General features: G+C 41.2%; 1 protein-coding gene and 1 pseudogene across 3 annotated transcripts in view; both read left to right on the top strand.

Annotated features, from left to right (window-relative positions):
* The window catches only part of ABCB1 (ATP binding cassette subfamily B member 1), a 118,960-nt gene that overhangs the window by 68,158 nt on the left and 23,348 nt on the right, over positions 1-27,454 (top strand). For all 3 annotated transcript variants that reach the window (XM_078059206.1, XM_078059205.1, XM_078059207.1), the window contains 6 exons: positions 8,077-8,238; positions 9,126-9,302; positions 10,246-10,392; positions 12,668-12,775; positions 17,566-17,643; positions 20,643-20,726. In XM_078059206.1, coding sequence (XP_077915332.1) covers positions 8,077-8,238; positions 9,126-9,302; positions 10,246-10,392; positions 12,668-12,775; positions 17,566-17,643; positions 20,643-20,726 — 756 coding nt within the window. The remainder of the gene's footprint in view (positions 1-8,076; positions 8,239-9,125; positions 9,303-10,245; positions 10,393-12,667; positions 12,776-17,565; positions 17,644-20,642; positions 20,727-27,454) is intronic.
* On the top strand, positions 12,803-14,749 carry LOC118528256 (acyl-coenzyme A thioesterase THEM4 pseudogene; annotated as a pseudogene).

Below are 27,454 nucleotides of genomic sequence, written 5' to 3'. Positions count from 1 at the left end.
TTTTTTTTTTAAAGATTTTATTTATTTATTTGACAGAAAGACATAGCGAGAGAGGGAGCACAAGCAGGGGGAGTGGGAGAGGGAGAAGCAGGCTTCCCGCTGAGCAGAGAGGAAGGTTCACATTTAATTTCCAAGATGTTAAATACCCATTGAAGACCCTATGGGAAATGACAAAAACTTCTTGTCCTCAGGAAAGGGGAAGAGAATCGATGATGTGGGAAGCTTACCTGGTCCATGAAATGTCCTTGACTGTCAGCAGAGTCTGACCTTCCTGCAATCCTTGAGTTCATGTGTCTCATTCACCAAATCAGATTTGAGTGCTTACACTGTGCTAGGCACTGTTTGCTTGGTCTCTGGCATGTATTGATAACCAACCTAGTTCTGTGAGGACAAGGAATATGAAGACCTCTTTTTTTTTAAGTTTTTATTTAAATTCCAGTTCGTCAACATACAGTATAATATTAGTTTCAGGTGTACAATATAGTGATTCAACACTTCCATACATCACCTGGTGCTCATCACAAGTGTGCTCCTTAATCCCCGTCACCTACTTCACCCGTCCTCCCACCCACCTCCCCTCTGGTAACCATCAGTTAGTTCTCTGTAGTTAACAGTCTGTTTCTTGGTTTGCTTCCCTCTTTTTCTTTTCCCTCTGCTTATTTGTTTTGTTTCTTAAATTCCACATATGAGTGAAATCATACGGTATTTGTCTTTCTCTGACTGACTTATTTCACTTGGCATAATACACTCTAGCTCTACCCATGTCATTGCAAATGGCAAGATTTCATTCTTTTTATGGCTGAGTAATATTCTCTTGTATACATGTACCACCTCTTCTTTATCCATTCATCAGTTGATGGACACTTGGGCTGTTTCCATACTTTGGCCATTGTAGATAATGCTGCTATAAACATTGGGTGGCGTGTATCCCTTTGAATTAGTATTTTCGTATCCTTTGGGTCAGTACCTAGGAGTGCAATTGCTGGGTCATAGGGTAGCTCTATTTTTAACTTTTTGAGGAAGTTCCACACTGTTTTCCATAGTGGCTGCACCAGTTTGCATCCCAACCAGCAATGCACAAGGGTTCCTTTTGTCTACATCCTCACCAACACCTGTTGTTTCTTGTGTTTTTGATTTTAGCCATTCTGACAGGTGTGAGGTGATATCGCACTGTAGTTTTGTAATTCCCTGATGATGAGTGATGTTGAGCAGCTTTTCATGTGTCTATTGGTCATATGTATGTCTTCTTTGGAAAAATGTCTGTTCATGTCTTCTGCCCATCTTTTATTAGATTATTCATTTTTTGAGTAGTGAGTTTTATAATTTCTTTATATATTTTGGATACTAACTCTTTATCAGATATGTCATTTGCAAATATCTTCTCCCATTCAGTAAGTTGCCTTTTAGTTTTGTTGATTATTTCCTTCACTGTGCAGAAAGCTTTTAATTTTGATGAAGTCTCAATAGTTTATTTTTGCTTTTGTTTCCTTTGCCTGAGGAGACATATCTAGAAAGAAATTGCTACAGCTGATGTTAAAGAGGTTTACTACCTGTGTTTTCCTCTAGGATTTTTATGATTTCAAGTCTCACATTTAGGTATTTAATCCATTTTGAATTTATTTTTGTGTATGGTGTAAGAAAGTGGTCCAGTTTGATTCTTTTGTATGTTGCTATCCAGTTTTCCCAAAACCATTTGTTGGATATTGTCTTTCCCATGGGATATTCTTTCCTGCTTTGTCAAAGATTAATTGACCATATAGTTGTGGGTTCATTTCTGATTTGAATAAATACCTATTGAAGACCCTATGGGATCTTTTTGTTGAGGCTAGGACTTGCAGTACTATGTTGAACAATAGTGGTAAGAGTGGACATCCATGTCATGTTCCTGACCTTAGGGGAAAAGCTCTCAGTTTTTCCCCATTGAGGATGATGTTAGCTGTGGGTCTTTCATATATGGCCTTTATGACGTTGAAGTATGTTCCCTCTAAACCTACTTTGTTCAGAGTTTTTTTCATGAATGATGTTGTCCTTTGTCAGATGTTTTTCTGTGTCTATTGAAATAAAAGGAAAAGGTTCTTATCCTTTCTTTTGTTCATGTGGTGTATCATGTTGATTGGTTTGAGAATATTGAACAACACTTGCAACCCAGGAATAAATCTCAATTAATCGTGGTGAATGATTTTTTTAATATATTGCTGGCTTTGGTTTGCTAGTATTTTATTGAGAAGTTTTGCATCCATGTTCATCAGGAATATTGGCCTGTAGTTCTCTTTTTTAGTGGAGTTTCTATCTGGTTTTAGTATCAGGGTAATGCTGGCTTCATAGAATGAGTTTGGAAGTTTTCCTTCCTTTTCTATTTTTTTGGAATAGTTTGAGAAGAATCAGTATTAACTCTTTTTTAAACGTTTGGTAGAAATCACCTCTGAAGCCATCTGGCCCTAGGCTTTTGTTGGTTGAGGTGTTTTGATTACTGATTTAATGTCTTTGCTGTTATGAGTCTGTTCAAGTTTTCTACTTCTTCCTGTTTCAGTTTTGGTAGTTTATATGTTTCTAGGAATTTATCCATTTCTTCCAGGTTGTCCAATTTGTTGGCATATAGTTTTTCATCGTATTCAATTATAATTGTATTTTTTTGGTGTTTGTTGTTATTTCTCTTCTGTCATTGGTGATTTTATTTATCTGGGTCCTTTCTCTTTTCTTTTTGATAAGTCTTTTTTTTTATAAATTTTTTTTTTTTTTTTAAGATTTTTATTTATTTATTTGACAGAGAGAGAGAGTACAGGTACGCAGAGAGGCAGGCAGAGGGAGAGGGAGAAGCAGGCTCCCTACTGAGCAGGGAGCCCGATGCGGGACTCGATCCCAGGACCCTGGGATCATGACCTGAGCCGAAGGCAGCCGCTTAACCGACTGAGCCACCCAGGCGCCCTTGATAAGTCTTATTAGAGGTTTATCAATTATCAATTTTTTCAAAGAACCAGCTCCTGGTTTCATTGACCTTTTCTATTGGTTTTTTGTTTGTTTGTTTGTTTAGTTTCTATATCATTTATTTCTGCTCTAGTCTTTGTTATTTCCTTCCTTCTCTTGGCTCTAGGCTTCATTTGTTGTTCTTTTTCTAGCTCGTTTAGGTTATTTATTGAGATTTTTCTTGCTTCTTGAGGTAGGCCTGTATTGCTATATACTTCCCTCTTGAGACTGCTTTTACTGTATCCCGGTATCCAGACTGTTTTGTTTTCATTTTCATTTGTTTCCATGAATTTTTTTTATTTCTTCTTTGATTTCCTGGTTGACCCATTCATTCTTTAGTAGCATGTTGTTTAACCTCCATGTATTTGTGGTCTTTCCAAATGTTTTTCTTGTGGTTGATTACTAGTTTCATTATGCATGCTCAGAAAAGGTGTATGGTATGATTTCAGTCTTTTTGTATTTGTTGAGGCCTGTTTTGTTGCCCAATATGTGATCTAGTCTGGAGAATATCCCATGTGCACTTGAAAAGAATATGTATTCTGCTGTTCTAGGATGGAATGTTCTGAATACATCTGTTAACTCCATCTGGTCCAGAACATCATTCAAAGCTATTGTTTCCTTGTTGATTTTCTGCTTACATGATCTGTCCATTGATGTGAGGTGTTAAATTTCCCCTACTATTATTGTATTATCAATTAGTACCTTTATGTTTTTAATTTTTTTATATATTTGGGTGCTCCCTTGTTGGGTACATAGATATTTATAGTTGTTATATCTTTTTGTTGGAATGTCTTTATGATTATATAATGCCCTTCTTTGTCTCTTTTTATATTCTTTGTTTTAAAGTCTAGTTTATCCAATATAAGTATTGCTACTCTGGCTTTCTTTTGACATCCATTTGCATGATAAATGTTTCTCCATCCCCTCACTTTCTTTTTTTTTTTTTTTTAAGATTTTATTTATTTATTTGACAGAGAGAGACACAGCGAGAGAGGGAACACAAGCAAGGGGAGTGGGAGAGGGAGAAGCAGGCCTCCCGCATAGCAGGGAGCCCGATGCGGGGCTCGATCCCAGGACTTTGGGATCATGACCTGAGCCGAAGGCAGACGCTTAACGACTGAGCCACCCAGGCGCCCCCATCCCCTCACTTTCAATCTGTAGGTGTCTTTAGGTCTAAAATGAGCCTCTTGTAGGCAGCATAAAGATGGGTCTTGTATTTTTATCCATTCTGATACCCTATGTCTTTTGATTGAGCATTTAGTCCATTTACATTCAAAGTAATTATTGATAGGTATGTATTTTCATTTTATTACTTGCTTTGTCATTGTTTGTAGAGATTTTCTCTGATCCTTTCTTGTCTTTGTTACTCTTGGTCTCTCCTTTACATTAAAAGAGTCCCCTTTAATATTTCTTGCAGGGCTGGTTTAGTGGTCACAAACTCCATTAGTTTTTATTTGTCTGGGATATTTTTTAACATTCCTTCTATTCTGAATGGTAGCCTTGCTGGATAGAGTATTTTTGGTTGCAGATTTTTCCCATTCGGCACCTTGAATATATAATGCCACTCCCTTCTGGCTTGCCAAGTTTTTGTTGAGAGATCTCCAGCTAGCCTTACGGGTCTTCCCTTGTAAGTTAAGGACTTCTTTTGTCTTGCTGCTTTTAAGATGTCTTTTTAAATCACTATATTTTGCAAATTTAATTAAAATATGTCTTTGTGTTGGCCTGCTTTTGTTGATTTTGATGGGAATTCTCTCTTCCTTCTGGATCTAGACATCTGTTTCCTTCCCCAGATAAGGGAAGTTTACTGCATTGTTTCTTGAAATAAATTTTCTGCCCCCTTTTCTCTCTCTCCTTCTTCTAGGACTCCTATAATATGAATGTTATTACGTTTGATGGAGTCACTGAGTTCTCTCAGTTTATTCTCATGTTCCATAATTCTTCTTTCTCTCTTTTGTTCAGCTTCATTATTTTCCATTATTTTGTCTTTTAGATCACTAATTCATTCCTCTGCTTTTCCCAGTCTGCTGTTCATTGCATCAAACCTGTTTCCAATCTTGTTTATTTCATTCTTCATCTCTAATTCTTTTTTAACTCCCTTATCTTTGTGGTAAGGGTCTCCTTGGTGTCTTCTATTCTTTTCTCAAGCCCAGTGAGTATCCTTATGATTATTGCTTTAAATTCTCCATCAGGCATGTTACTTATATCTGTTTTGCTTAGTTCTCTGGCCGTGGCCTTGACTTGTTCTTTCATTTCAGATAAATTCCTCCATCTTGGCATTTTGTCTAAGTCTCTGCCTTCTTCCCTGTGCTACAAAAGCCATTTATGTCTCCTGCTTCTGGAAAATAATGGCTTTATGAAGAAGAGGTCATGTAGTGTCTATGGCCTGGCACTTCAGCGAGTGTCTCTGGTGTGTGCTGCATGCGCTCTGCTGTTGTGTTTTGGCTGCTCTTTCCTTCAGGCCAGTCATTTGCAGAGGCTCTCCTTGCCTGCTGTAGGCAGTATTTGGCCCCTGGCCTGAATGTGGTGAGTTTTAACTAGGTGTGCTCTGGTCTGCTTGTGAAATGAGACTTGACACCAACTCCACCAGAACTGAGGCCCAGTAGAACTCTCTGGTGGGGAGACCTGGAGTGGGCAGGGGTTTGTGCTGGGCTTCTGGAGGAGGGGCTTACCATGCTCCAACTGAGGCAAGCCTGACTTAGAAGGGCAGTCCCACCAGAGCACAGGAGGGTGGGGCTTGGTTTAAGCAAGTTAGACAGCCATTGTCTGAGCTGAGCTGCTTTCTTCAGGTGGCTGGCTTTGTGTTTATGCTGAGGGCTGGGGAAGGGAAATGGTGCCAGCCAGCTCCTTTGTTCCCAGAGAGGTGTTTCCTCAAACACTGCCTCTCAGGGATATGCTTTGTAAAGAGTGAATAATATCCCCCCAGTGTACCCCAAGCATTTTTCAGATCACTGTTTCCACGCTATCCACTCCCAGGTTGTTTGTCTGCCTTCTTTCCAAGACCAGTGCAGTGCCCTCCAAGATTTATCCCAGCCAAGCCCACTGACCTTTAAAACTCCAGGCTTTAAGCCTGATGGTTGCAAGAACTCACAAAATTCAGCCCATCTTGTTTTCCAAGCCAGTGGTTTTGGGGAAATATTCTCCTGTGTGCTCCTCTCTCTCTTTCTTTCTCTCTGTCACATGCCCTTCTCTGCAACCATGACTTCCCTCCCCACTGCAGCTCCTGTGACCTGTTTTCCCCTAAAACACATCTCCTCACTTCCTGCCTTATTAATGAGGCCTCTTCTCTCTCCTTAGTTGTGGAGTTTGTTCTTTCAGTCTTCAGGGGGATTTCTGGGGTATCTAGGTTGATGTGATAGTTATCTAGCTGTTTGTGGGAGGAGATGAACCTAGGGTCCTCTTACTTTACCACCATCTTCCTCTCCAGAATGTGAAGACCTTTTAGCCCAGAAGTGCCCTGAGTAGAAGTGTCACCGTAGAATTCAAAGATGAACATATATTTGTTCCAGCTTTCCCTTTCTCTAATAACAAAATGACACTGGATGTTCTTTTATACATCCTGTCAGTGTGTTGAATAGATTGTTGAGGAAGGGAAAAGCAGGTTACTAAAAACTGAGTGAACCAAAATAGAGGCAGATGGAATTGTGGCTGCTATTTCCCCCTTCACTTTGCTTATCTGTAATTTTATGTCTGTGTTTTCTTGTTATTTTACAATGGAAATATGCATTAAATTATAAATAAAAATGATTTTAAAAGGTTGCATTAAAAATACTTTTTCTTTAGGAGCACCTGTGTGGCTCAGTTGGTTGAGCATCTGACTCTTGATTTCAGCTCAGGTCATGATCCCAGGATTGTGAGATCAAGCCCTGTGTAGGGCTCTGCACTGGGCATGGAGCATACTTAAGATTCTCTCTCCCTCTCCCTCTGCCCCCCCCAAAACATTAATTATTAAAAAATGCTTTTCCTTTAGAATGTAAATTTTGGAGGGAGAATTCCACATGCCCCCCTTAAAAATATCCAAAGAATTGATCCATTATCTTCTCTACCCTCTGTTTGCTACCATCTAATTTTTCTACATGTATCGTTTTTTTCTTGTCAGAGTTTTCCACTTCTCTTCTTTATATTGATCAATATGCCTCTTGTTAGTTTGAGGATTTTATTGCTAGTTCCTGGAGAGAGATACAAAGTCACAAAAGTCATAAGCCTTGGGGAAAGTTACAGAGGTGAAAGAAATCTCAGAAAGTTCTGGTTCCATATTAAACTATGTTAACCTCTTCCATATTAAATAAAAATGACACTGGGCATTTAAGAACATTTGCATAGCTCTTCAGTTTTTCCATAATGCTTCTACCTAGGAATAAGTAACTTTCATTAAGTACTTTTGTATATATATCACAATGCTTTGTGTACATTATATTATTTGGTCATCACAACTATTTGAAGAAATGAGTACTAATACTATCTCCATTTTATATGTGAGTAAACTGAGCCTCACACAGGTTAAAAGATTTGGATAAAATTGTGGAATTCATAAATGGCAGAGCTAAGATTTGAGTTCAGATCAAAGTGGCACTGAAGACTGGACTTTGCTGCCTCACATTGATTATCCATCTTAATCATCCAGAAGTCCTATGAGGTGGGATGCTAGGAGTCCCAGACTGGTGCTATCTAGTCTGTACCAATACCACACACTGGCCTGGGTCTGCTCTGATTGGCCAGTGCCTGGACTGTAGCGTTTTTTACTTCGTATAAGCCCCTGATTATTACTGTAAACTTGGGCTGATAGAGGTTAAGTAAAATTCTTAGAAGCTTACCTAATATTAATATGTGATTTGTGTTAATATGTATTATATTTTTGGATTCACATTTGTGTTAATATGTATTATAATAAAACATCATTTTAATTTGTGTTACATTTGTGTTAATATGTATTATAATAAAACATCATTTTAAACCATTATCAATTGACTATACATTTATTGAAGACAGAGACTACCTTATATAGCTTAGATGGTTTTACAGTATCCAAGGCATTGGCATTCAGTAAATATAAATTGAATGAATTTTTGCCTATAATTGTCCATGTATTCAAAAACCTAATTTTTCTCTCTTTAGGCCAGAAAAGGCCGGACCACCATTGTGATAGCTCATCGTTTGTCTACGGTTCGTAATGCTGATGTCATTGCTGGCTTTGATGATGGAGTCATTGTGGAGAAAGGAAGTCATGATGAACTCATGAAAGAGAAAGGCATTTACTTCAAACTTGTCACAATGCAGGTATTGTCCAACTCCAGAGTTTTCCTGAAATATCTCAGGTAAAAACTGATTTGGTGTGATTAGTACTATAAATTAACGTTACTTGACTTGATTATCTTGAGAGGTGAGAAAAATACTTGGGGAATTCAGACCAGATTTTTCTTCCCATTGAAAAGGAGGGAAAATAAAGAAGGCTAATTAGAGAAAAATAAAATTTAAAAAGGTTTAAAGGTCATCTATCCATCATACTATCCAGTATCCATCTATCTACTACTATCCACTGTAGTAGCCACTAGCCTCATGTGGCTATTGAACGCTTCAGTGACAGTTATTCTGAATTGAAGTTTTTAAAGTAGAAAATGCATTCCAGATTCCCAAGACGTGGTACAAAAGAAGAATGCAAAATACCTCAGTAAGTTTTTATGATGATTACATGTTGAAAAGCTAATATCTTGGATATATTAGGTTAAAGTAAAGAGTAAAAATGGATTTATCTCTGACATTTTTTAACGTGGCTACTGAGAAAATTTTAAATGACAAACGTGGGTCACAGAATGGCATGCAGCATATTTCTGTTGATAGCACTGGCCCAAAGCAAATAATATCGAGTCCCAAACACCTACAAAAAGGAGATGACAAGGTAAGATACAAGGAAAGGACGTCATGTTATTTCAGCATATTCACAGGCAATCCCCATTCAGTGGTTTTAATTTTCAAATATATCACACATTAAAAAATATATATATATTTATATATATCACACATTTACACACAACCGCCCCTGCAGCAGTTTAACTTTATCTTTTCCTACAATGATGTAAATTACCACTTTCCTTGATAGCTGATGTTTGACAATTTTCATGTTTTCTGAGCCTAACCTGCTTATGCTTATTTCTTGTTTATTTTAGACAAGAGGGAATGAAATTGAATTAGAAAATGCAGTTGGTGAATCCAAAAGTGAAATTGATGCCTTGGAAATGTCTCCTAAAGATTCGGGATCCAGTTTAATAAGAAGAAGATCAACTCGCAAGAATATACATGACCCACAAGGCCAGGACAGAAAGCTTGGTACAAAAGAGGACTTGGTACGGAGAGGATGTAGAGTTATGTCTTCAGCCCTCCCTCTGGGCTAGCACTGGGGTGGCAGGAGTAGGAAGAAGAAAGAATTATCCAGAATCCTCCTGTCCTATTCCCAAAACATTCCACAAACCAAAATCTCAACATTTGAGTCTCAGGTTGCAATTTATGAATGAGTTTATAAGACAAGAATTTTAGAATTACAATTTATAATGTAAAGATATTCTTTTTTTAAGATTTATTTATTTCTTTGAGAGAGAGAGCGCATGCACAGGAGGTGGGGAGTGGCGGGGAAGGACAGAGGGAGAGGGAGAAACAGACTCCCTGCTGAGCGCAGAGCCTGACAGAGGGCTTGATCTCAAGACTCTGAGATCATGACCTGAGCCGAAATCAAGAGTTGGATGCTTAACTGACTGAATCACCCCGGCGCCCCTATATTATAAAGAGATTCTAATGGGGACACTTCTGTTCTTTTATCCCTACTTGTAAATTTTCCAAATGTCAGGTAAGTGTTAAATGTTTGTGGAAACATCATTTATTTCTTAAAATATAAAGGAGCAATATAACAGAATCTGTCAACACTTTTTAAAAAATTAAATAGCCATCAGTTCATAAGAAAACATGAATAAGTATCTTCATGTAAAAATTTTGGTACAGGGGCACCTGGGAGGCTCAGTCGTTAAGCGTCTGCCTTCAGCTCAGGTCATGATCCCAGGGTCCTGGGATCGAGTCCCGCATTGAGCTTTCTGCTCAGCAAGGGCGTCTGCTTCTCCCTCTCCCTCACATCTCCCTCTCCCTCTGCCCCTGCTCATGTTCTCTCTCTCTCAAATAAATATATAAATAAAATCTTAAAAAAATTTTTGGTACATACTGAAGGACTGTGCATCATTAAATTGATAAAAAGTATCAATTCTTTTTCTAACTAGCCTGTTGTAATATTTTGCTTTCCAGAATGAAAATGTACCTCCAGTTTCCTTCTGGAGGATTCTGAAGCTGAATATAACTGAATGGCCTTATTTTGTGGTTGGTATATTTTGTGCTATTATAAATGGCGGCCTGCAACCAGCATTTTCAGTAATATTTTCAAGGATTATAGGGGTAAGTGTTTATGTCTATTTTTTGGATTTACCTGTGAGTCCTGAGTAAAGAATGAGCTGTTTATATTTGTAGCTGGATACATAAGCCACAAAAAAATAATGTACCTTTGCGTGAAACTCAGCAACTTGAAGATGTAAGTCTGTTTTGGGGTAAGAAGGCTAATTTTTCAAGCCTTCCTGTGTCCTTGCAGTTAGTTGCTCCCTTAGGGCCCAGGTTCCTGAAATAGTCCATGAACCTGATCTGATGAGTATCTCTCGCCTGCCATCACTGGGCTCTGAGTAAACCTCATGAAAAGTCCTATCAGTGGTGCAGAGAGAGTTCATGGTGTGTTTGTCAGACTGGCTTGAGACCAAGCTCTTGTGTGATATATGCACTTGTCAGGATGTGGGCAGGCTCGGCATGCTGCCCCTGTAAGACATCCATCCCACTTGTTAAGATGAAAACAAAAAGGAATGGATTCTGAAAGTTTGACGTATGTTGGTCGTACCTGCTTTTACTGGTGGCATTTTTAACAGTAAAGCTACCACCTAGGCAGGAATGCTCTCTGTTTCGCGGTAGATGTTCAGCTATCAAGCTGAGGATACCCTTGCCATAATGGCTGAAAACATAACGGAGAAAGGAGTTGCTCCCTACATGGAAGAGGCCAAACATTAACTTTTGATGTACCCCAAAATACATAAATATGCAGGTCTCCCCATGCCTGGCTAACTGATTTCTTTTTGGTATCTGTACGTTCAATGTATTCATTCAAGAAATACTTTTTGCAGTGACTGTTCTGTGCCACATACTGTTCCAGGTGGTAAAAAAAAAAAAAAAAAAAAATGCCAAGAAGGAGATAAAGTGTCTGATAGCATGGAGCATATGTTCTAGGACAGGGGTTAGCAGACTTTTTCTATAAAGGGTAAGGGAGTAAACAGTTTAGATTTTGAGCGCCATATGGTCTCTGTTGCAAACACTTAGCTCTACTGTTGTAGTACAGATGCACCCACAGTGCAGAAACAAGTGAATATGGCGCTATTCCACCGAAGCTCTATATAAACATTTGGCTGGTGGTCCACAGGGAACTGATTCCTGGTCTAGCGTTTGTTGTATAGGCAGGGAGGTAGACAGTGGCATCATCAGGAAAAAAAAAATGGAAGTGGACTATTTAGGAATGGGTTTAGCTGGGTGTAACAAAAACTCAACCTAAGATTTTATATTTTCTTCGTTCCTCATGTAACAGTAGGTCTGGAAGCAGGTGAGCCAGGGTTAGCCCACTGACTCCTAGATATTGGTTAGGCAACCAGTCGTCTGCCTCATTGAAGGTTTGTAACACAGGGTTTAAGGTTGTGGGCTCTGAGTTAGATTGATCGGGTTTAAATCTTTGGGTCATCACTTGCTGGCTGTGTTACCTTGAACAAGTTAATTAACCTCTCTGTGCCTCTGTGTAAAGTGGTGATGATAATAAACGTTAGGAGGTGATTGTGAGGATAAAAGGAATGGTACACATGAATTTGTGTAGAATAATATCTATCACAGAATAAGAGCTCACTGATTGTTTGCTATTTTTGGGTGGAATAACTAATCAAGAAAAATGAATTTTATCTCCTCCAAAGGGCTTTTTTTTTTTTCTTGTACAAAGGATAAAGTTTACTGGGTTGGGTTAGGAATGTAGCTCTGTTATAAGACAATTTTGACCCACTATGAAGGGAGTTGTTTGTTTTCTCTCCCTGTGAAGTATTCTCTATGTTCTCTAAGCCCAAGACATCCTGTTAGCCTTCTTACCATCTCCGGAAAGGTCTCCATGTGTGGTACTGGGTCAGTTGGCTGTCTAACTGGCCATCCTACAAAAGTGGCTGGCTCAAGGAGGCTCCTTTCTTACTGAGGGTCTGGGCTGAGTGAATGACTGCCTCTCTCTGGTTTACCAAAACAGCATCGGCAGGTTTGTCTACAGCTGGAAGTGTCCAAATTGTAAAACAACAAATTGCCATACAATGTAGTTTCCCACCAAAAGAGGACAGTATTTATTCTCATTTCTACTTTACATAGCTGGTGTGGCCCTTGTGACACTCATTACTCCGACAGGGAGTATAAGCAAAAAAAGTATTGGGACGCTTTAGGAGCAACAGACCCATTCTTGGCCCTTAAGGCCACACCTTTAGGTTTGGCCTTAGGGAAACCAGCCCTGACTTCCATTATACTAAGCCTATCTTAACCTCCAAATGTTGTGCTTGATGGGAAATGGGTGACTTCCTTAGTCTTTGAACTGAAAAACCTTTAAATATTTTCTCAACAGGTTTTTACCAGAGATGAGGATCCTGAAACAAAACGACAGAATAGTAATATGTTTTCTTTATTGTTCCTAGTCCTTGGAATTATTTCTTTTATTACATTTTTCCTCCAGGTAAGTGTCTGCATTTTCCCTTTATTCATTTTGGGGAATGCATTCTTATTCAGCTGGGGAAATTTCTAAGCATTTATGTAATTTGCTCTATTAACTGGACTATTAGCAACCAAGTTTCTTTGACATATTTAAAACAAAAATGTTTTGGGGCACCTGCTTGGCTCAATCAGTGAAGTGTCCAACTCTTGATTTTAGCTCAGGGTCATGGGATTGAGCCCCAAGTCAGGTTCTGTGCTGGGCACGGAACCTGCTTGATTCTCTCTCTCTCCCTTTCCCTCTGCCCCTTCCCCCCGCTCACACACACTCTCTCTCTCTCTCTCAAAAATAAATGAATGAATGAATAATAAATAAATAAATATTTTAAAAATAAAAATATTTTAAAACAAAGATGTTTTGCTTCCACTGGAGCACTTGCTTACCTTCTCCTCCCCACCATCACCTCCCCCAAATGAAATAGTAATGAAATCAGAAGGAAGAGGGTGTTTGATCTAATATGATGACTAGAAATGAAAGCTGGGGACTCAAAAATGGAATTCAGGGGAACCCTGGGCTTAAGTTTGGATATAAGTACTGCCAGTCAGTTTAAATACTCAGAATGTCTAGGTATGACCTGAAAACAACAAAAAGCAAGACACTGTAAGCAAGTCACACTTGATTAAAAAATGTTTGAAGAGTTTGTCATTCACCTTTTGCTAAAGGAGAAGGAACCTTTTTGATGATGGAAGAATGTCAGTCTTAAACAGAAACTGCAGACCCACTTGTAAAGAGTCAGATTATACAGCTTGCGCATCATTTGGCGGGAACAGAATTGTAAAGAAGTTAAGGGCTCTAAAAGTTTAGTATGGCAAGGCAGCGTTGGTTTTGGTGTTAGACTTTGGTTTGTGTATGCGTTGCACCAGTTCCTAATTTTGTGGTGTTGGGCAAATAAATAATTTAAACTAAGCCTCGGTGTCCTCATCTGTAAGATAGGGATATTAGTACCTTCCTCTTGATGATTAAGATGCATAATGTGACCGGTGTCACGTGCTCTTTCCCTGGGGCGGAGCATCGGAGCGGGAGCCGACCGAGCCCGGCCGAACCTCCGAGCCAGGCTGCCGAGCAGCGCCGTGGGACTGCGCATGCCCAGAGCCCTCCGCTGCCCTGGCCGGGCACGTCCCCACAGGCGAGGGATCCCTGGCTGCCACCGAGGTCGGTGTCCTCCGAGAAGGTCATTCATAAGGACCATTCTCTCCCCAGCCCTAGCTAGCGCAAGGACATGAGACTCCTCTTTGACCAGCTCATGAAGAAAAGTGAAGACAGCTCCTGGAAACGTTTGTCCTCATATAAATGTAAAGCTACTCGGAGGATCAAGACTTCAAAACCTTTTTCCGTGACGCAAAGCCTATGAAAGAGAACAAATGTCATAGACCCAGCTCTTTCCCAGAAGCCTTGAACACACAACGTTCCATAATCAGAAAGGCTCGTTTGCGTATCGTAAGGAGGTCCTTATCTGCAAGGAGCTCCTGGATTCCCTCACGGAGGTGCCATTGCAACCAGGATTGATGCTACTGTTGGTATGTCTGCGATTATAGCCGGGGGAATCGTCATGACTGCCAGTCTCAACATCAGTTTTTAAAAGGCCTGTCGCCCTTTGTTCTTTTGTGATAAATAGTCCACTTGATAAAGCTGAAGGAAGGAAATTGTTTCCTGTAACGTTTGAAGCATGGATGAGAGGACTCCCATCCCCAGAGGCAACAAGCTTATTTTTAAAGCTAGATCCTGAAAAAAAAGTTTGACCTAGAAGAGCTTCTGGTGCATCCTACACCAGTCTCTTAGGTTTTCCTTTCCTCCAGAAGAAGCTGTTGTCCCCAGCCCGTCTCTCCTTACTTGCCATTGAGTCCCCCAGAGGGTGAAGCCTGCTCACACCAACCTTCCTGAACAAATCTTCGGAGTACAACTCCAGGACCGCTTTGCCCCTTCTACACTCTCTAACACAGAAGCACTCCTTGTGAGAGTACCAGCAGTTCTTCATGTCTTCTTAGGATAAGTGCCTGGTTCTCATGAATTTGAATGGACTCCTTAAGGTTGCACAAGCATGGTGTCTGCCCCATTGCAGACTGGAGAAATAATTCATATTGGAAACTTTTACCACAAACTTAGGAATGCCAGAAAAATCAAAGGAAGGAGTGTGTGCGTGTGTATTATAAATTACAAAGCTAGCTTTATTGTATCCAAACAAATCTTTCTGGCTACAGTAGGAAACACAACTAGTTCCTGTAGGAATGGATACCTCAAATCAGGATTCTAGGAATTAAACAACTGCACCATTAAGAAAGAGAGAGAGAGAGAAAGGAAGGAAGGAAGGAAAAGAAAGAAAAGAAAAGAAAAAAAAAAAAAGAAAAAAATGATGTGATCAAGTTCCCAGGCCTGCTGTGTGAGGCAGTAGCAAACACTCAGTTACTTATAGAAGGAATAGATGTTAGCCATGTGTAATTTTTTAAGATAAAATTCTGAATAGGTGTCTTTATTTAATGTGTTGTAAGCATGTATTAATTTTTTTTTATATAGACAGAAAGGGTTTTTTTTTTTGACATTATAAGAAATACAAAAGAAAAATGACTGAATGAACTCTTTCATTACTGAGTACTTAAAATCTTATTGGGTAATTTGACCTAAGCATAATAGATGTAACACTTTAACTATATGCAAGATTGCTGTGGCAACTGTTAATGCCATAGAATGTAAAGATTCCTGAGTGTGAAGTTGGTTAAGGGATTTTGAGGGTGGTAGGCTTTGAGCTGCTCCCTTAAACTTTGGACATTTGAACTAGTTAAGCAAAGGCAGTGAAAGCAATAGCTTTTTTTTTTTTTTTTAAGATTTATTTATTTATTTATTAAATCGAGAGAGAGAGAGAGCATGAGAAGGGGGAAGGTCAGAGGGAGAAGCAGACTCCCCGCCGAGCAGGGAGCCCGATGTGGGACTCGATCCCGGGACTCCAGGATCATGACCTGAGCCGAAGGCAGTCGCTTAACCAACTGAGCCACCCAGGCACCCCTTGAAAGCAATAGCTTTATAACATGATGATGCTTGGGGAGACAGGAGCCTGACTTGCCTGGCAAAACTGAGTGGAAGCAAAGGCTCTAAATTATAGGACCTCAGAACTGTAGAGATGGCACAGCGGTCAACAACATTAGAATGCCCAACCCCTCATTTAGAAACAAAAGGAGGGAGCTCTGTGGGTGATAAAATTTCAGGCTCTGGGTTCCCATTCTAGTTAGGATTCTCATACACCCAGATTCACGTTCCACCTCTGCCAACGTACAATTGGGTCCTCTGGCAACTAAACCTCAGTTTCTTTTGTAAAGTGGTGATTATACAGTTGTCATAAAGGTGACATTCTTCCATCACTAAAAGGGTTGTCCTATGTATACATATAGGTACTTTATTATATAAAGTACAGTGTCAGACTAAGCACTCAACAGCCAGGTCTCAACAAAAATAATGGTAATATTCCTGTAGTGAGCAAGATAATTCACATTTCATTCAGTCTAGTAACAGAAACCTTAATCTGGCCATTTCTAGGTAAATTAAATTGTTTTAGTAATTTCAGGGTTTAATTCAATGAATCTAGCATTTCTCCCTTTCCTTCTTCTCCTGGATCGGTGTCTGTGTTAGCAGAAGGGTGCAGGGGGGACGGTCTGTGGACATTATGTGCCTGCCTGCTTCATGCCGGCAGCTGGTAGGGCCCACCTGGCTGTCCTTTATCAGAACCAGTTAGAAGAATTGGCTTTTTCTTCACTTGTGCTCTTTGCCTGTGTTTCTTCCCTCTCTCAGTAATGTCCACACACTAGTTGGGTGCACATGTAACTGCCCTTTTCCACATCTCTGATTCTGCAGGGAATTGGGCTGTTATTAGGACCTCTCCTCTTCTGATGCGCCATGAGCCATTTCCACTCGGCTTCCCCCATGCCATTGTGTGCGAGCCTTATCTGTAGACTGCCACTTCCTGGGGCGCCAGAAAGACGGGGAGCACTGTTTCTTCCTAGTCCTGTATCCCAACACCCATTGGGATGAGGGTTCTGTTGCCCTTCCTCCCCGGATGTGGCTGGGCATGGCAGCACACTCACATGGGACTCTTTATTTCCCAGAGTAGCTCCTCCCTCCTCCCAGACACAGAAGGTTAGATCCTTGGGGGAAGGGGAGGTGCAGGGCAGAAAATTCTCTCTTGGTCAGCCTTCTTCCCCAGCCTATTTTGCTCCTAGACTTTAGTTCTTTTTAACTTGGAAACTAGGAATTTGGTATCATTGTTCTCTGCATCCTTTATGGCTGGAGTGGCTGAATATTTCTGTTTTCCTGGATGACATCTCAGGTCCTGGTGTATTTCTTAACAGCATTCTTTTGGCATTCTCAAAAGTGTCCTGGTTTGGATGACACGTAATACAGCCACCCTGCTTCGAGTGCCCTGCCTTGGAAACAACTTGATCTTCCTGGGTGGCAGACCCTGGCTCACTGGGAGAAATAACAAGGATAGGAGTAGGGACAAAGAAACACACTTACTAAAAATCCCTCATCAGCCTGCCAGTAACGGGGGGGTGGCAGTGATCATTTCAAAACTGGGCCCTCCTGGCCACACTCCCAGTGTGGCTGTGTACCATGATACCCAGTGACCGAAACATAGCCACGCCTGACGTCGGCCTTTCTGACCTTGTCTCGTGTCCTCTCAGCAGTGACATCCAGTCTCCCTCCTTCTGTGTCATCAGTGGCGGGGTCTCTGACAAGTCTCCTTTCTTGTGGCATGTTCTCATTCACAGGGCTTCACATTTGGCAAAGCGGGGGAGATCCTCACCAAGCGGCTCCGATACATGGTTTTCAGATCGATGCTGAGACAGGTATGTCTGTTGAGGATTGTGCCTGGGCTGTGCAGAGCTCCCTACTCGTACCCATGGTCTCATGTAGTGGGAGTGCGGTCAGGTTACTCAGAGCAAGCTCCTGTGGTGGTCTTCCCTCCACCTCCCTTCAGAGATGTGACTGGACCGCCCCCCAGGTCTGGCTCAGAGGCCCTGCTGTCTGTCCACTGTGGGCGGGACAAGGAATGGGAATGCCACAGACAGTCCCCAGAGCAGGTTCACCCCCAGCCTTTGTCATGGCAACTGGAGGCAGAGGAGGGAGCACCCCTCATCCCTTTTCTGTCTTCCTTTCCTTCTTTCCCCTGGGAAACCCAAGACATGTATGTTTCTTCCCACTAAGAGATGCCACCTGAACCCTGTCTTTCCACAAATCAAAGTGTATCCCCACTCCCTAGTTTCTTTGCTGGGGTTAGATTGATACAGGAATTCACGCCCTAGTAACAAGTTGGTAAGGGCTTAATGGAATGCCTCTTACATTTCAAACCTTCAGAAACCTAACAACAGGCAGTTGTGAATGTTTTCCTAGGGAAAGGGGGAAGGAGCTTCTGGGAATGTCACCCAAAGCAGCCCAGTTCAAAGAGAAAGTTTCTCTACCAATCCTGAAAATTTTGTATGTGACTTTATAACTTTCTATTTTAAAATCACTGATCACTTGCCAGTGAATAAAATGAGGCTCCAGAAGGATGACCTGGATGTGCCAGGAGTGCTGGAACCCTAGCTGAGAAGCATCGGTTTGCCGTGTTAGGATTTCTAGATGACAGTTACATTTTCCAGGCTGTCTTTGGTTCCTCTATCCTTTCTCACCAGTGCCACCGTGACTTAAAAAGAAGCATATTTGTGGGAATTGCTAGCCAGTGATTGACAGAGCCAGGACTGACTTGAATGAGTAACAGAGCACTATTTGATGGTGGCCCTGTCCTAGGACTCTGAGTCGAACCGTATTTATAACTGAGATTCCATTTAGGATCGAGGCTGATCTTGGTCCAAAGCCAAATGCCCCATTACCCTCCCAACCCCCAGGCCGACTCCTGGGTCCATTATACTTTAGAAGCTGAGTTGATGGTTTGTATAATGCCCTCTCCATAAATTATTAAGTCTGGCAAATACATATTAAGGACCTTCCACTTCAGAGCCATAATATGAAGTATTGTCAGGTGTTCAAGCCTCAACAGTCCCTGTCTTCAAGGAAGTTATGTGATACATGCTATAATAACTTAGAACTCTTTTTTCTTAAATATTTTGGGAAAAATGATAGATATTGCTTTAATTGCAAATCACCAGTACATATAACAGGACCATAGTTTTTTTTCTTTTTATTAAGGATATAAATTCATGCTTCAAACTCACAATCTTTTTAGTACTTATGTATTTAAAAAGGTAAATGGACAAATGGCCAACAGACCCATGAAAAAATGCTCCACATCACTCGGCATCAGGGAAATACAAATCAAAACCACAATGAGATACCACCTCACACCAGTCAGAATGGCTAAAATAAACAAGTCAGGAAATGACAGATGTTGGTGAGGATGCAGAGAAAGGGGAAACCTCTTACACTACTGGTGGGAATGCAAGCTGGTGCAGCCACTCTGGAAAACAATATGGAGGTTCCTCAAGAAGTTAAAAGTAGAGTTACCCTACAACCCAGCAATTGCACTCCTGGGTATTTACCCAAAAGATACAAACATAGTGATCTGAAGGGGCACCTGCACCCCAGTGTTCATAGCAGCAATGGCCACAATAGCCAAACTATGGAATATTACTCAGCCATCAAAAAAATGAAATCTTGCCATTTGCAATGACATGGATGGAACTAGAGGGTATTGTGCTAAGTGAAATAAGTCAGTCAGAGAAGCCCAATTATCATATCACTCACTTATATGTGGAATTTAAGAAACAAAACCGGGTCATAGGGGAAGGGAGGGAAAAATTAAACAAGATGAAATCAGAGAGGGAGACAAACCATAAGAGACTCTTAATCATAGGAAACAAATAGGGTTGCTGGAGGGGATGGGGTAACTGCGTAGGGGTTAGGGGTGGGGTAACTGGGTGATAGGCATTAAGGAAGGCATGTGATATAATGAGCACTGGGTATTATATAAGACTGATGAATCCTGACCTCTACTTCTGAAACTAATAATACGCTCTATGTTAATTAATTGAATTTAAATAAAATTAAATTAAAAAAATTAAAAATTAGGGGCGCCTGGGTGGCTCAGTCGTTAAGCGTCTGCCTTCGGCTCAGGTCATGATCCCAGGTTCCTGTGATCGAGCCCTACATGGGGCTCCCTGCTCGGCGGGAAGCCTGCTTCTCCCTCTCCCAGTCCCCCTGCTTGTGTTCCCTCTCTCGCTGTGTCTCTCTCTGTCAAATAAATTAATAAAATCTTAAAAAAAAAAATTAAAAGGTAAATGGCTTTACCAAAAAATCCTGTTTTATGTTGATCTTAAATTTTAATCTAGATTTCTTTTGTTGATTTTTTAAAACCCAGTTCATTTATTCTGCCCTGAACTACAGTTACCTAAACTGCCTATTCAGCCTCTCTATTTGGATGTCTAAGTAGGGGCGCCTGGGTGCCTCAGTCATTGGGCATCTACCTTTGGCTCAGGTCGTGATCCTAGGGTCCTGGGATGGAGCCCTGCGTCAGACTCCCTGCTCAGCGGGAGGCCTGCTTCTCCCTCTCGCACTCCCCCTGCTTGTGTTCCCTCTCTTGCTGTCTCTCTCTCTATCAAATAAATAAATGAAATCTTTACAAATAAATAAAATGGATGTCTAAGTAGCAGGCACTCAAAAAATTGTTTTGACAAATGAAATTATTTATGTGTTTGTCTGTTAAGTCCCTTTATTGTCTATTGAATGTCAAATCCTGAGAGCTAAATGCAAGGGATAGAAGTGATAACAAACCTGACCCTGTCCTTGCCCTCAGAGCTAAGGGTCTCATAAGTAGAGCTTTAAGATAATAAAATCATTTTCTGTGCCACAGGATGTGAGCTGGTTTGATGACCCTAAAAACACCACTGGAGCATTGACAACCAGGCTTGCCAATGACGCTGCTCAAGTTAAAGGGGTATGTGCCTCCTTTCTGTTTGTCTTAATTGGCCATTTTGGATCTCAGCATGAAATTAATTTTCTCATTATAGGTGTTCTCATTATCATTAAAATATTAGATAAATATTTAACACAGTAAGTCATGTGCCTCTTAGCAAAAATGTTAACTATTTAAACATAAACTGTATAGGGTGTATGTAATTTACAAGCTTCTTTTGTTATTTACTAGTTAGACCTGCTATTAACAGGATACACATGGAAGGATAATTATTTATAAAAGGCAGTATTTATCAGCGTATCATGCAGGATCAATCTGAACAGAAATCAACAGAAAACTATAATTGCTACTAAAAAAAGAATGTATGTAGTTTCTGTATGAATGTTTAGGAGCACTGTAGTTTAGAAGAAAGGCAAGAAAAATCTAAACACAGGTTGAGGGGCATTTGGGTGACTCGGTCAGTAAAGCATCAGACTTTTTTTTTTTTTAAAGATTTATTTATTTGACAGAGACACAGCAAGAGAGGGAACACAAGCAGGGGGAGTGGGAGAGGGAGAAGCAGGCTTCCCGCTGAGCAGGGAGCCCGATGCGGGGCTCGATCCCAGGACCCTGGGATCATGACCTGAGCCGAAGGCAGACGCTTAACGACTGAGCCACCCAGGCGCCCCTAGCATCAGACTCTTGATTTCGGCTCAGGTCATGCTGTCAGGGTCTGAGATCCAGCCCCGCATCGGGCTCCCCGCTGAGCGGGCATGGAGCCTGCTTAAGATTCTCTCTCTCCCTCTCCCTCTGTCCCTCCCTGCCCACCCTGCTTGTGCATGTGCTCTCTCTCTAAAAAATAAAAAAAATAAAAACAGGTTGAAAGAAATGAGAAGCACATCAAAAAATTAAAGCAGTGGTAGAAGGAACAACTTTATCAGGTTATAAAGCTCCAATTTTACTGCGGCATGACTCTCTTTAATTGCTCTAACTAGAAACTATTGAACCAGGAGGTGTTGATTTGTGGAGGGAGTGACAGTTTCTTCTACAACTACAACTGTTGGTAAAAAAATCCACAAGATGATGTAGGATTTGAAAAAAAAGCAGGTGATCTCTACCATGTCTTTCCCTCCCTTGAACCTTATTAATCTTTTAGTTTTGCTATATGGTAGCTCTATATTAAAATTTGTTCTATCAAATACATGGGGCTTCTGTAAGTAAAAATTAGGTTATGAATGTGGAAGCACACAGTTTTAAATTACAATATAAATCTTGGGAATTGTTTTAATACAGATTTCTTTGCTTAAAGCAAACAAATCAACAAACATTGAGGTTTAGACCAAATTGTATAGAACCTAGAAGGGCCAAATATGCACTGCTTGAAATAACTTTGAACTTCCTAAAGCAGACAACCCTGGCCTTATGGCATCTACACAGTAGGTCAGATCATCATTAAGTGCTATGGGAAAAAAACAGCAGCAGGAAGTATAGGTAGGGGCTTTCTGGCTGTCAGGTAAGGAAGGCCTCAAAGATAAGGTGGTATATGCCAGAGGCCTGAATGAGGGCAAGGGACTAGCCCTGTAGATGTGTAGAGGGGTATGTTCTTTTTTTTTTTTTTTTTTTAAGATTTTATTTATTTATTTGACAGAGAGAGACACAGTGAGAGAGGGAACACAAGCAGGGGGAGTAGGAGAGGGAGAAGCAGGCTTCCTGTGGAGCAGGGAGCCCGATGTGGGGCTCGATCACAGGACCCCGGGATCATGACCTGGGCCAAAGGCAGACGCTTAACTGACTGAGCCACCCAGGCGCCCTGAGAGGTGTGTTCTAAACAGAAGGATCAGCCAGTGCTAAGGACCTGAGGCTGGAGCATTTCCATAACTGTTCCCAAAACAGTAAAGAGGATAGTGTGGCTGGAGTAAAGTGAGTGAAAGGAAGAGTCATAAGAATTGAGATCAGCATTATATCTGGAAATAGATGGGAAACGATTGTAGGATTTTGAACACAGGAGTGATGGGATCTGAAAGTTTTAAAGGCTGCTGTATTACTAGGCTGAAGGGGGCAAGGGTGCAGGCAGAGACTCTATTGCCATAAATCAGGGGAGGGATGATAATGTTTTAGGCTGGGGGGTCATTGTGAAGGTGACAAAACGTTAACAGATTCTGGACATAGTTTGAAGGTACAGCCAACAGAATTTGTTGGTTATAGGTAGGGTATAAGAGAATGGAGATATAGAATGTCCCCACAATTTTTGACCTGCATCACTTAAAAAATGGAGTTGCTTTTTAATGAAACTGGGAGCCTGTTGAAAGAACAGATTTGAGGGAGAGTTTTGAGAGTTCTTTTTGGAACATGGTATGTTTGAGATCCCCAATGAGATGTCCAAGAAGAGATGTCAAGAAAGCAGATTAGATGTGCAAGTCTGGAGCTGAGCACAGAAGTCTGGTCTGGAAATAGACATTTGGAGATTTTTCGGTGCGTTGGTGGCTTGTAAACCAGGAGACTGGGTAAGATAGCCAAGGAAGCATATGCAGGTAGAAAACATGGCAAGTCCTGGGCCCTGAGGTCAGGGCTATGAGGATGGACCTGCAAAGAGGACTGGGAAGGAGCAGCCAGTGAGGGAGGAGAGCAGTGTCCTAGAAACTACATGGAAAACGCATTTTCAGGAGGAACACTTTAGGATATCAGATACTGCTGATGAGCTTGCAAGGTGATTGAACATCTTACCATGCTACAGCCGCACGGAGGTGCTGATGGTTCTGACAGGAACTGTTTCAAGGGTGTGGTGGGAGCAAAGCCTGTTGGGAGTGGGATCAAGAGAAAAGAGAAAAGAGGATGAACACAATTGGATACATTGTTAAAGGACTTTTTGGGAAATGGTGGAGGGAAGTGGGTGGTAGGTAGAAGACAAAAAGTGTTAGTTTCTTTCTTTCTTTTTTTTTTTTTAATTTAAATTGGCATGAGAATCAGTCAGTGAGCTTGGGGTCAATCCATTTTGGTCCCTCCCTTCAAGAGCCATTCTTGGGGATCATGATCAGTGTGGACAAATTGTATCCTGAAATTTCTGAAATCCAATTTTCCCTAAACTTTGCCGCCATCACTTTAGTACGCCCTTCACAGAGACCTGGTTGTATGTGCTCGTGGGCTCACACGGACACACATGTCCCATACCCCATTTGGTGTGGAGGACACAGCCTAGAGGAAACGCTGACTCCGTCCTGGGTGGCAGAACCCTGAGCAGACACAGTGTGGGCATTGTGTGCTCGCAGTCCTTCTTCCCTCCCCTAAAATTCCTCTGGGGTTATGGCCTGTCCTAAGCCACAGTCCCTTCCTGTATCTGTGGGACTGGCAGCCAGCCCTGTCCCCTACTGTTGTTTGTGAGCTCCTCAGGCCCTGGCAGGAGCTCCGGTAGCCCCCGATTGCCTCCTGGTGTTGACCGGCTGCTTTCCATTTGTTTCTTCAAACTCACGCTCTCACAGCTGCGCTAGCCTTCACACCCCTGTGTGAGCCACTGGGTCAGAACTGTTCTCCAGAACTTCACACAGTGGCTCACCAAAAAGGACCAGGGAAGAGGAAGCAAGTAGGTCTGTGAGTGCCATCAGAAGCACGGAAGTCCCATGTAGCCGTTACCATAAATTGGCCAAGACAGGACAGTTGTATCCACTTAATGCTACCAGCTGACTGGCTTATGATGGGGCAGATGTGTGTAGTGTGTAAATATATATACACACACACACACACCTATATACATGCATATACAAACATACACTTACATTGACCTGTATATATATGTGTACACACACACACACCCATCTCTGTGGGTATCTCTATTCCACAGTGGGAAGTAGTGAAATTAATTTTTTATATAAAAAAATACCCAAGGTAAGCAGTACTGTCAAAAATCATTCCACCCAAGGCAGGGCTAACTCAAGTTTGTGTGTATATAGTTAGTGATAACGCTTATCTAGGTTAAATTTTCTTCATATTTAACTTGACCGTCAATGAAACATTTTCTCAGATGTATTTTTTAGTCAGTAGCATAATTCTGCTAGAAAGAAATCAGGAGAAAATATATCTCAATATTTTGCCTATGAAATAGTGAGCTTTTAAGTTTTATTTTGGTTTTAGGACTAGAATTCTGCAGGGAAAAAAGCAAATGAGAGCCATGTAGAGATCAAAAGCCACTATGTACTTAAGTTTTTTCCCCCGCCCCCCCTTGGAGAAGGTGGTTGAGGAGAAGATAAAGTTATAAATGTTTCTAATTTTAGAAAGAGGCTCAGGAAATAGGATTTTTTTTTCAGTAAGCACAAATGTTTCAAATTAGATTTCAAGCAATATGGCCGTGTTTGGAAGCAGAGGAGGAAGTAAGATAGAATTACTTGAGTATATGGTGGGGTGGGGTGGAGAGGTAACGAGGGTTCTTAGTGGGTTTCAAGTGCCAGGCTATTTTTGTCTGACCCTGTTTCACACTTAGGCTGTGGTTTTGGGGAGTGTTATCTTCTCTCAGCTCTACTTTTTGAAATGAAAATTACCAGGCTACTAGGAATCTATGCTGTCCCATTCATTGTGATCTGCAGAACTCTAGACTCCTACTCTGTGTGAGGAATAGATGTGGAACCGTGTTAGTCTTTAGAATAAAGAATGCTACCAGTGCCATGACCTCTAAGTGCTAAATCAGGTAAAGCCAAAGACCTTAATCTCCCCATACCCCACCAGCTTAAGGTTCTTGATCTTTCGTTCACCTTTCATGTACAGGAGGGAAGAATTTGTCATCTCTGATCCATTTTACTTATTTTCATGGCCTTGACTATCATGCAAACCTGGACATTCATAAGTCTGAAAGGTTCATGCGCTAGAACCATTCACCTGCCATGAACTTGGGGGATGTTCTGAGCACTTCTCTCAGTCAGTTGCTGTGGGAAATGAGTTCTGGGTAGGACTTGTAGATTCTGAGAACAGGAGCAGTCTACATTGTCCCTGTGCCACAGACTCTGTCTGGGTTGTAACCTTTGACTTTCAGGTTGAAAATATGCAAGGGGCACCTGGGTGGCTCAGTCGGTTAAGCATCTGCCTTTGGCTCAGGTCATGGTCCCAGGGTCCTGGGATCGAGCCTCTCTCATCGGGCTCCCTGCTCAGAGGGAAGCCTGCTTCTCCCTCTCCCACTCCCCCTGCTTGTGTTCCTGCTTTCACTATCTCTCTGTCAAATAAAAAAATGAAATCTTAAAAAAATTAAAAAAGTGTGCAAATGCAGAGAGCTGGCTCTGAAATCCACTTCATTTTTGACTTAAGCCAAATTTGGTTAAGCGTCCCTTTGATATAAACTCAGTGACTGTATCCAATAAAAAAAAAACAACTGCTCCATTATTCATGCTGTCTGGTGCAATTCCTGGTGTAGAATTTAACGTACAGAGGCTCCTGGTAGTTGTAATACCCTTGCCTCCTAATTACGGGTCTAGTGTTTCTATCACACAAGTGTTGAATGATTTCAGTGGGTTGATACTGGAGTGATGCAGAAGGGGTTATAAAGGATTCTGTCCTTAACATTTAGGGCTGAAAGACGTTTTGGTTATTAATCAATGTATTCGCTCATTTTGAGGGTTGAGAGAAATTTGTCAAAAGTCACAGAGGAGGTTGTGACCAGTCTGAACTCCACTGCATCGTAATCTATACCTGAGTCTGGTCCCACTCAGGCAGAGGGAACTTTGGGAGTGGAAAAAACATGGGCTATTTCCAGATCTGGGCACCATAGCTGGACTTTGGAATGGATTGAGGGCTTGGGTGTTTCTAACGTAGAGGAGAGAAGTACGGTATGGAGTAGTAGACTGAATTGACTTAATGGTTTGACTTCTGGCTTTAGAACTGGAAGTCACAGCATGCTACTGAAAGTCATGCTTCACAACCCCTCTGGCATTCAAACTAAAGGCTCTGTTGCCCGATTACTATCTAAATTAAATTCCATTACTTTCAGCTTTGTGTATTTTTTCCAAATCAACTGCAGGTTAAATTAAACACAATAAGCATGTCAAATAGGCCCAGATATATTTGCATATCCATTTTTTTAAAAAAATATTTTATTTATTTGAGAGAGAGAGAGAGCAGGAGCAGGGGGAGGGGCAGAGGCAGAGGGAGAAGCCGACTCCCCACTGAGCAGGGAGCTCGACTCGGGGTTCGATCCCAGGACCCTGGGATCATGACCTGAGCTGAAGGCAGATCTCAACCGACTGAGCCACCCAGGCATCCCATATTTGGATATCCTTAATGACAAATATTAGGCTTAACTTATGAGTAGTTTTGCATCTCATGTTGGAAATTTCCAACATTTCCGGTGCAACTGCCAGACAATTTTGTCTTGTTGATTTGAAGAGCTTGCTTTAGTGATCATGGTTTCATTGATTAATGAAAATTTTCTTGGTATTAAAAATTAGAAGAGAGGGATGCCTGGGTGGCTCATTTGGCTAAATGTCCGCCTCTTGATATCAGCTCAGGTCTTGATCTCAGGGTCGTGAGTTCAAGCCCCACACTGGCATGGAGCCTCCTTAGAAAAAACAAATTAGAAGAGATAGAAATATGTAATTTAACTCTGAATTATTGATCTTCTTCTTTCAGTATTTGCTCTGAAGTCATGGAAATCTTCATTTTAGAAACCAAATAAACTTATAAGCAAACCTTTCATTTTTATTTTGTAACTGAGAAGATAATTAATAGAATTTCATGAAGCTGAATTGTCATAATCCTAAAGAAAATACAGGCATGGGTTTTAAAGAGAATATGAA

This window comes from Halichoerus grypus, chromosome 12, assembly GCF_964656455.1.
Source record: "Halichoerus grypus chromosome 12, mHalGry1.hap1.1, whole genome shotgun sequence".
Taxonomy (NCBI): Eukaryota; Metazoa; Chordata; class Mammalia; order Carnivora; family Phocidae; genus Halichoerus; species Halichoerus grypus.
This window is presented reverse-complemented; position numbering and strand designations above follow the sequence as displayed.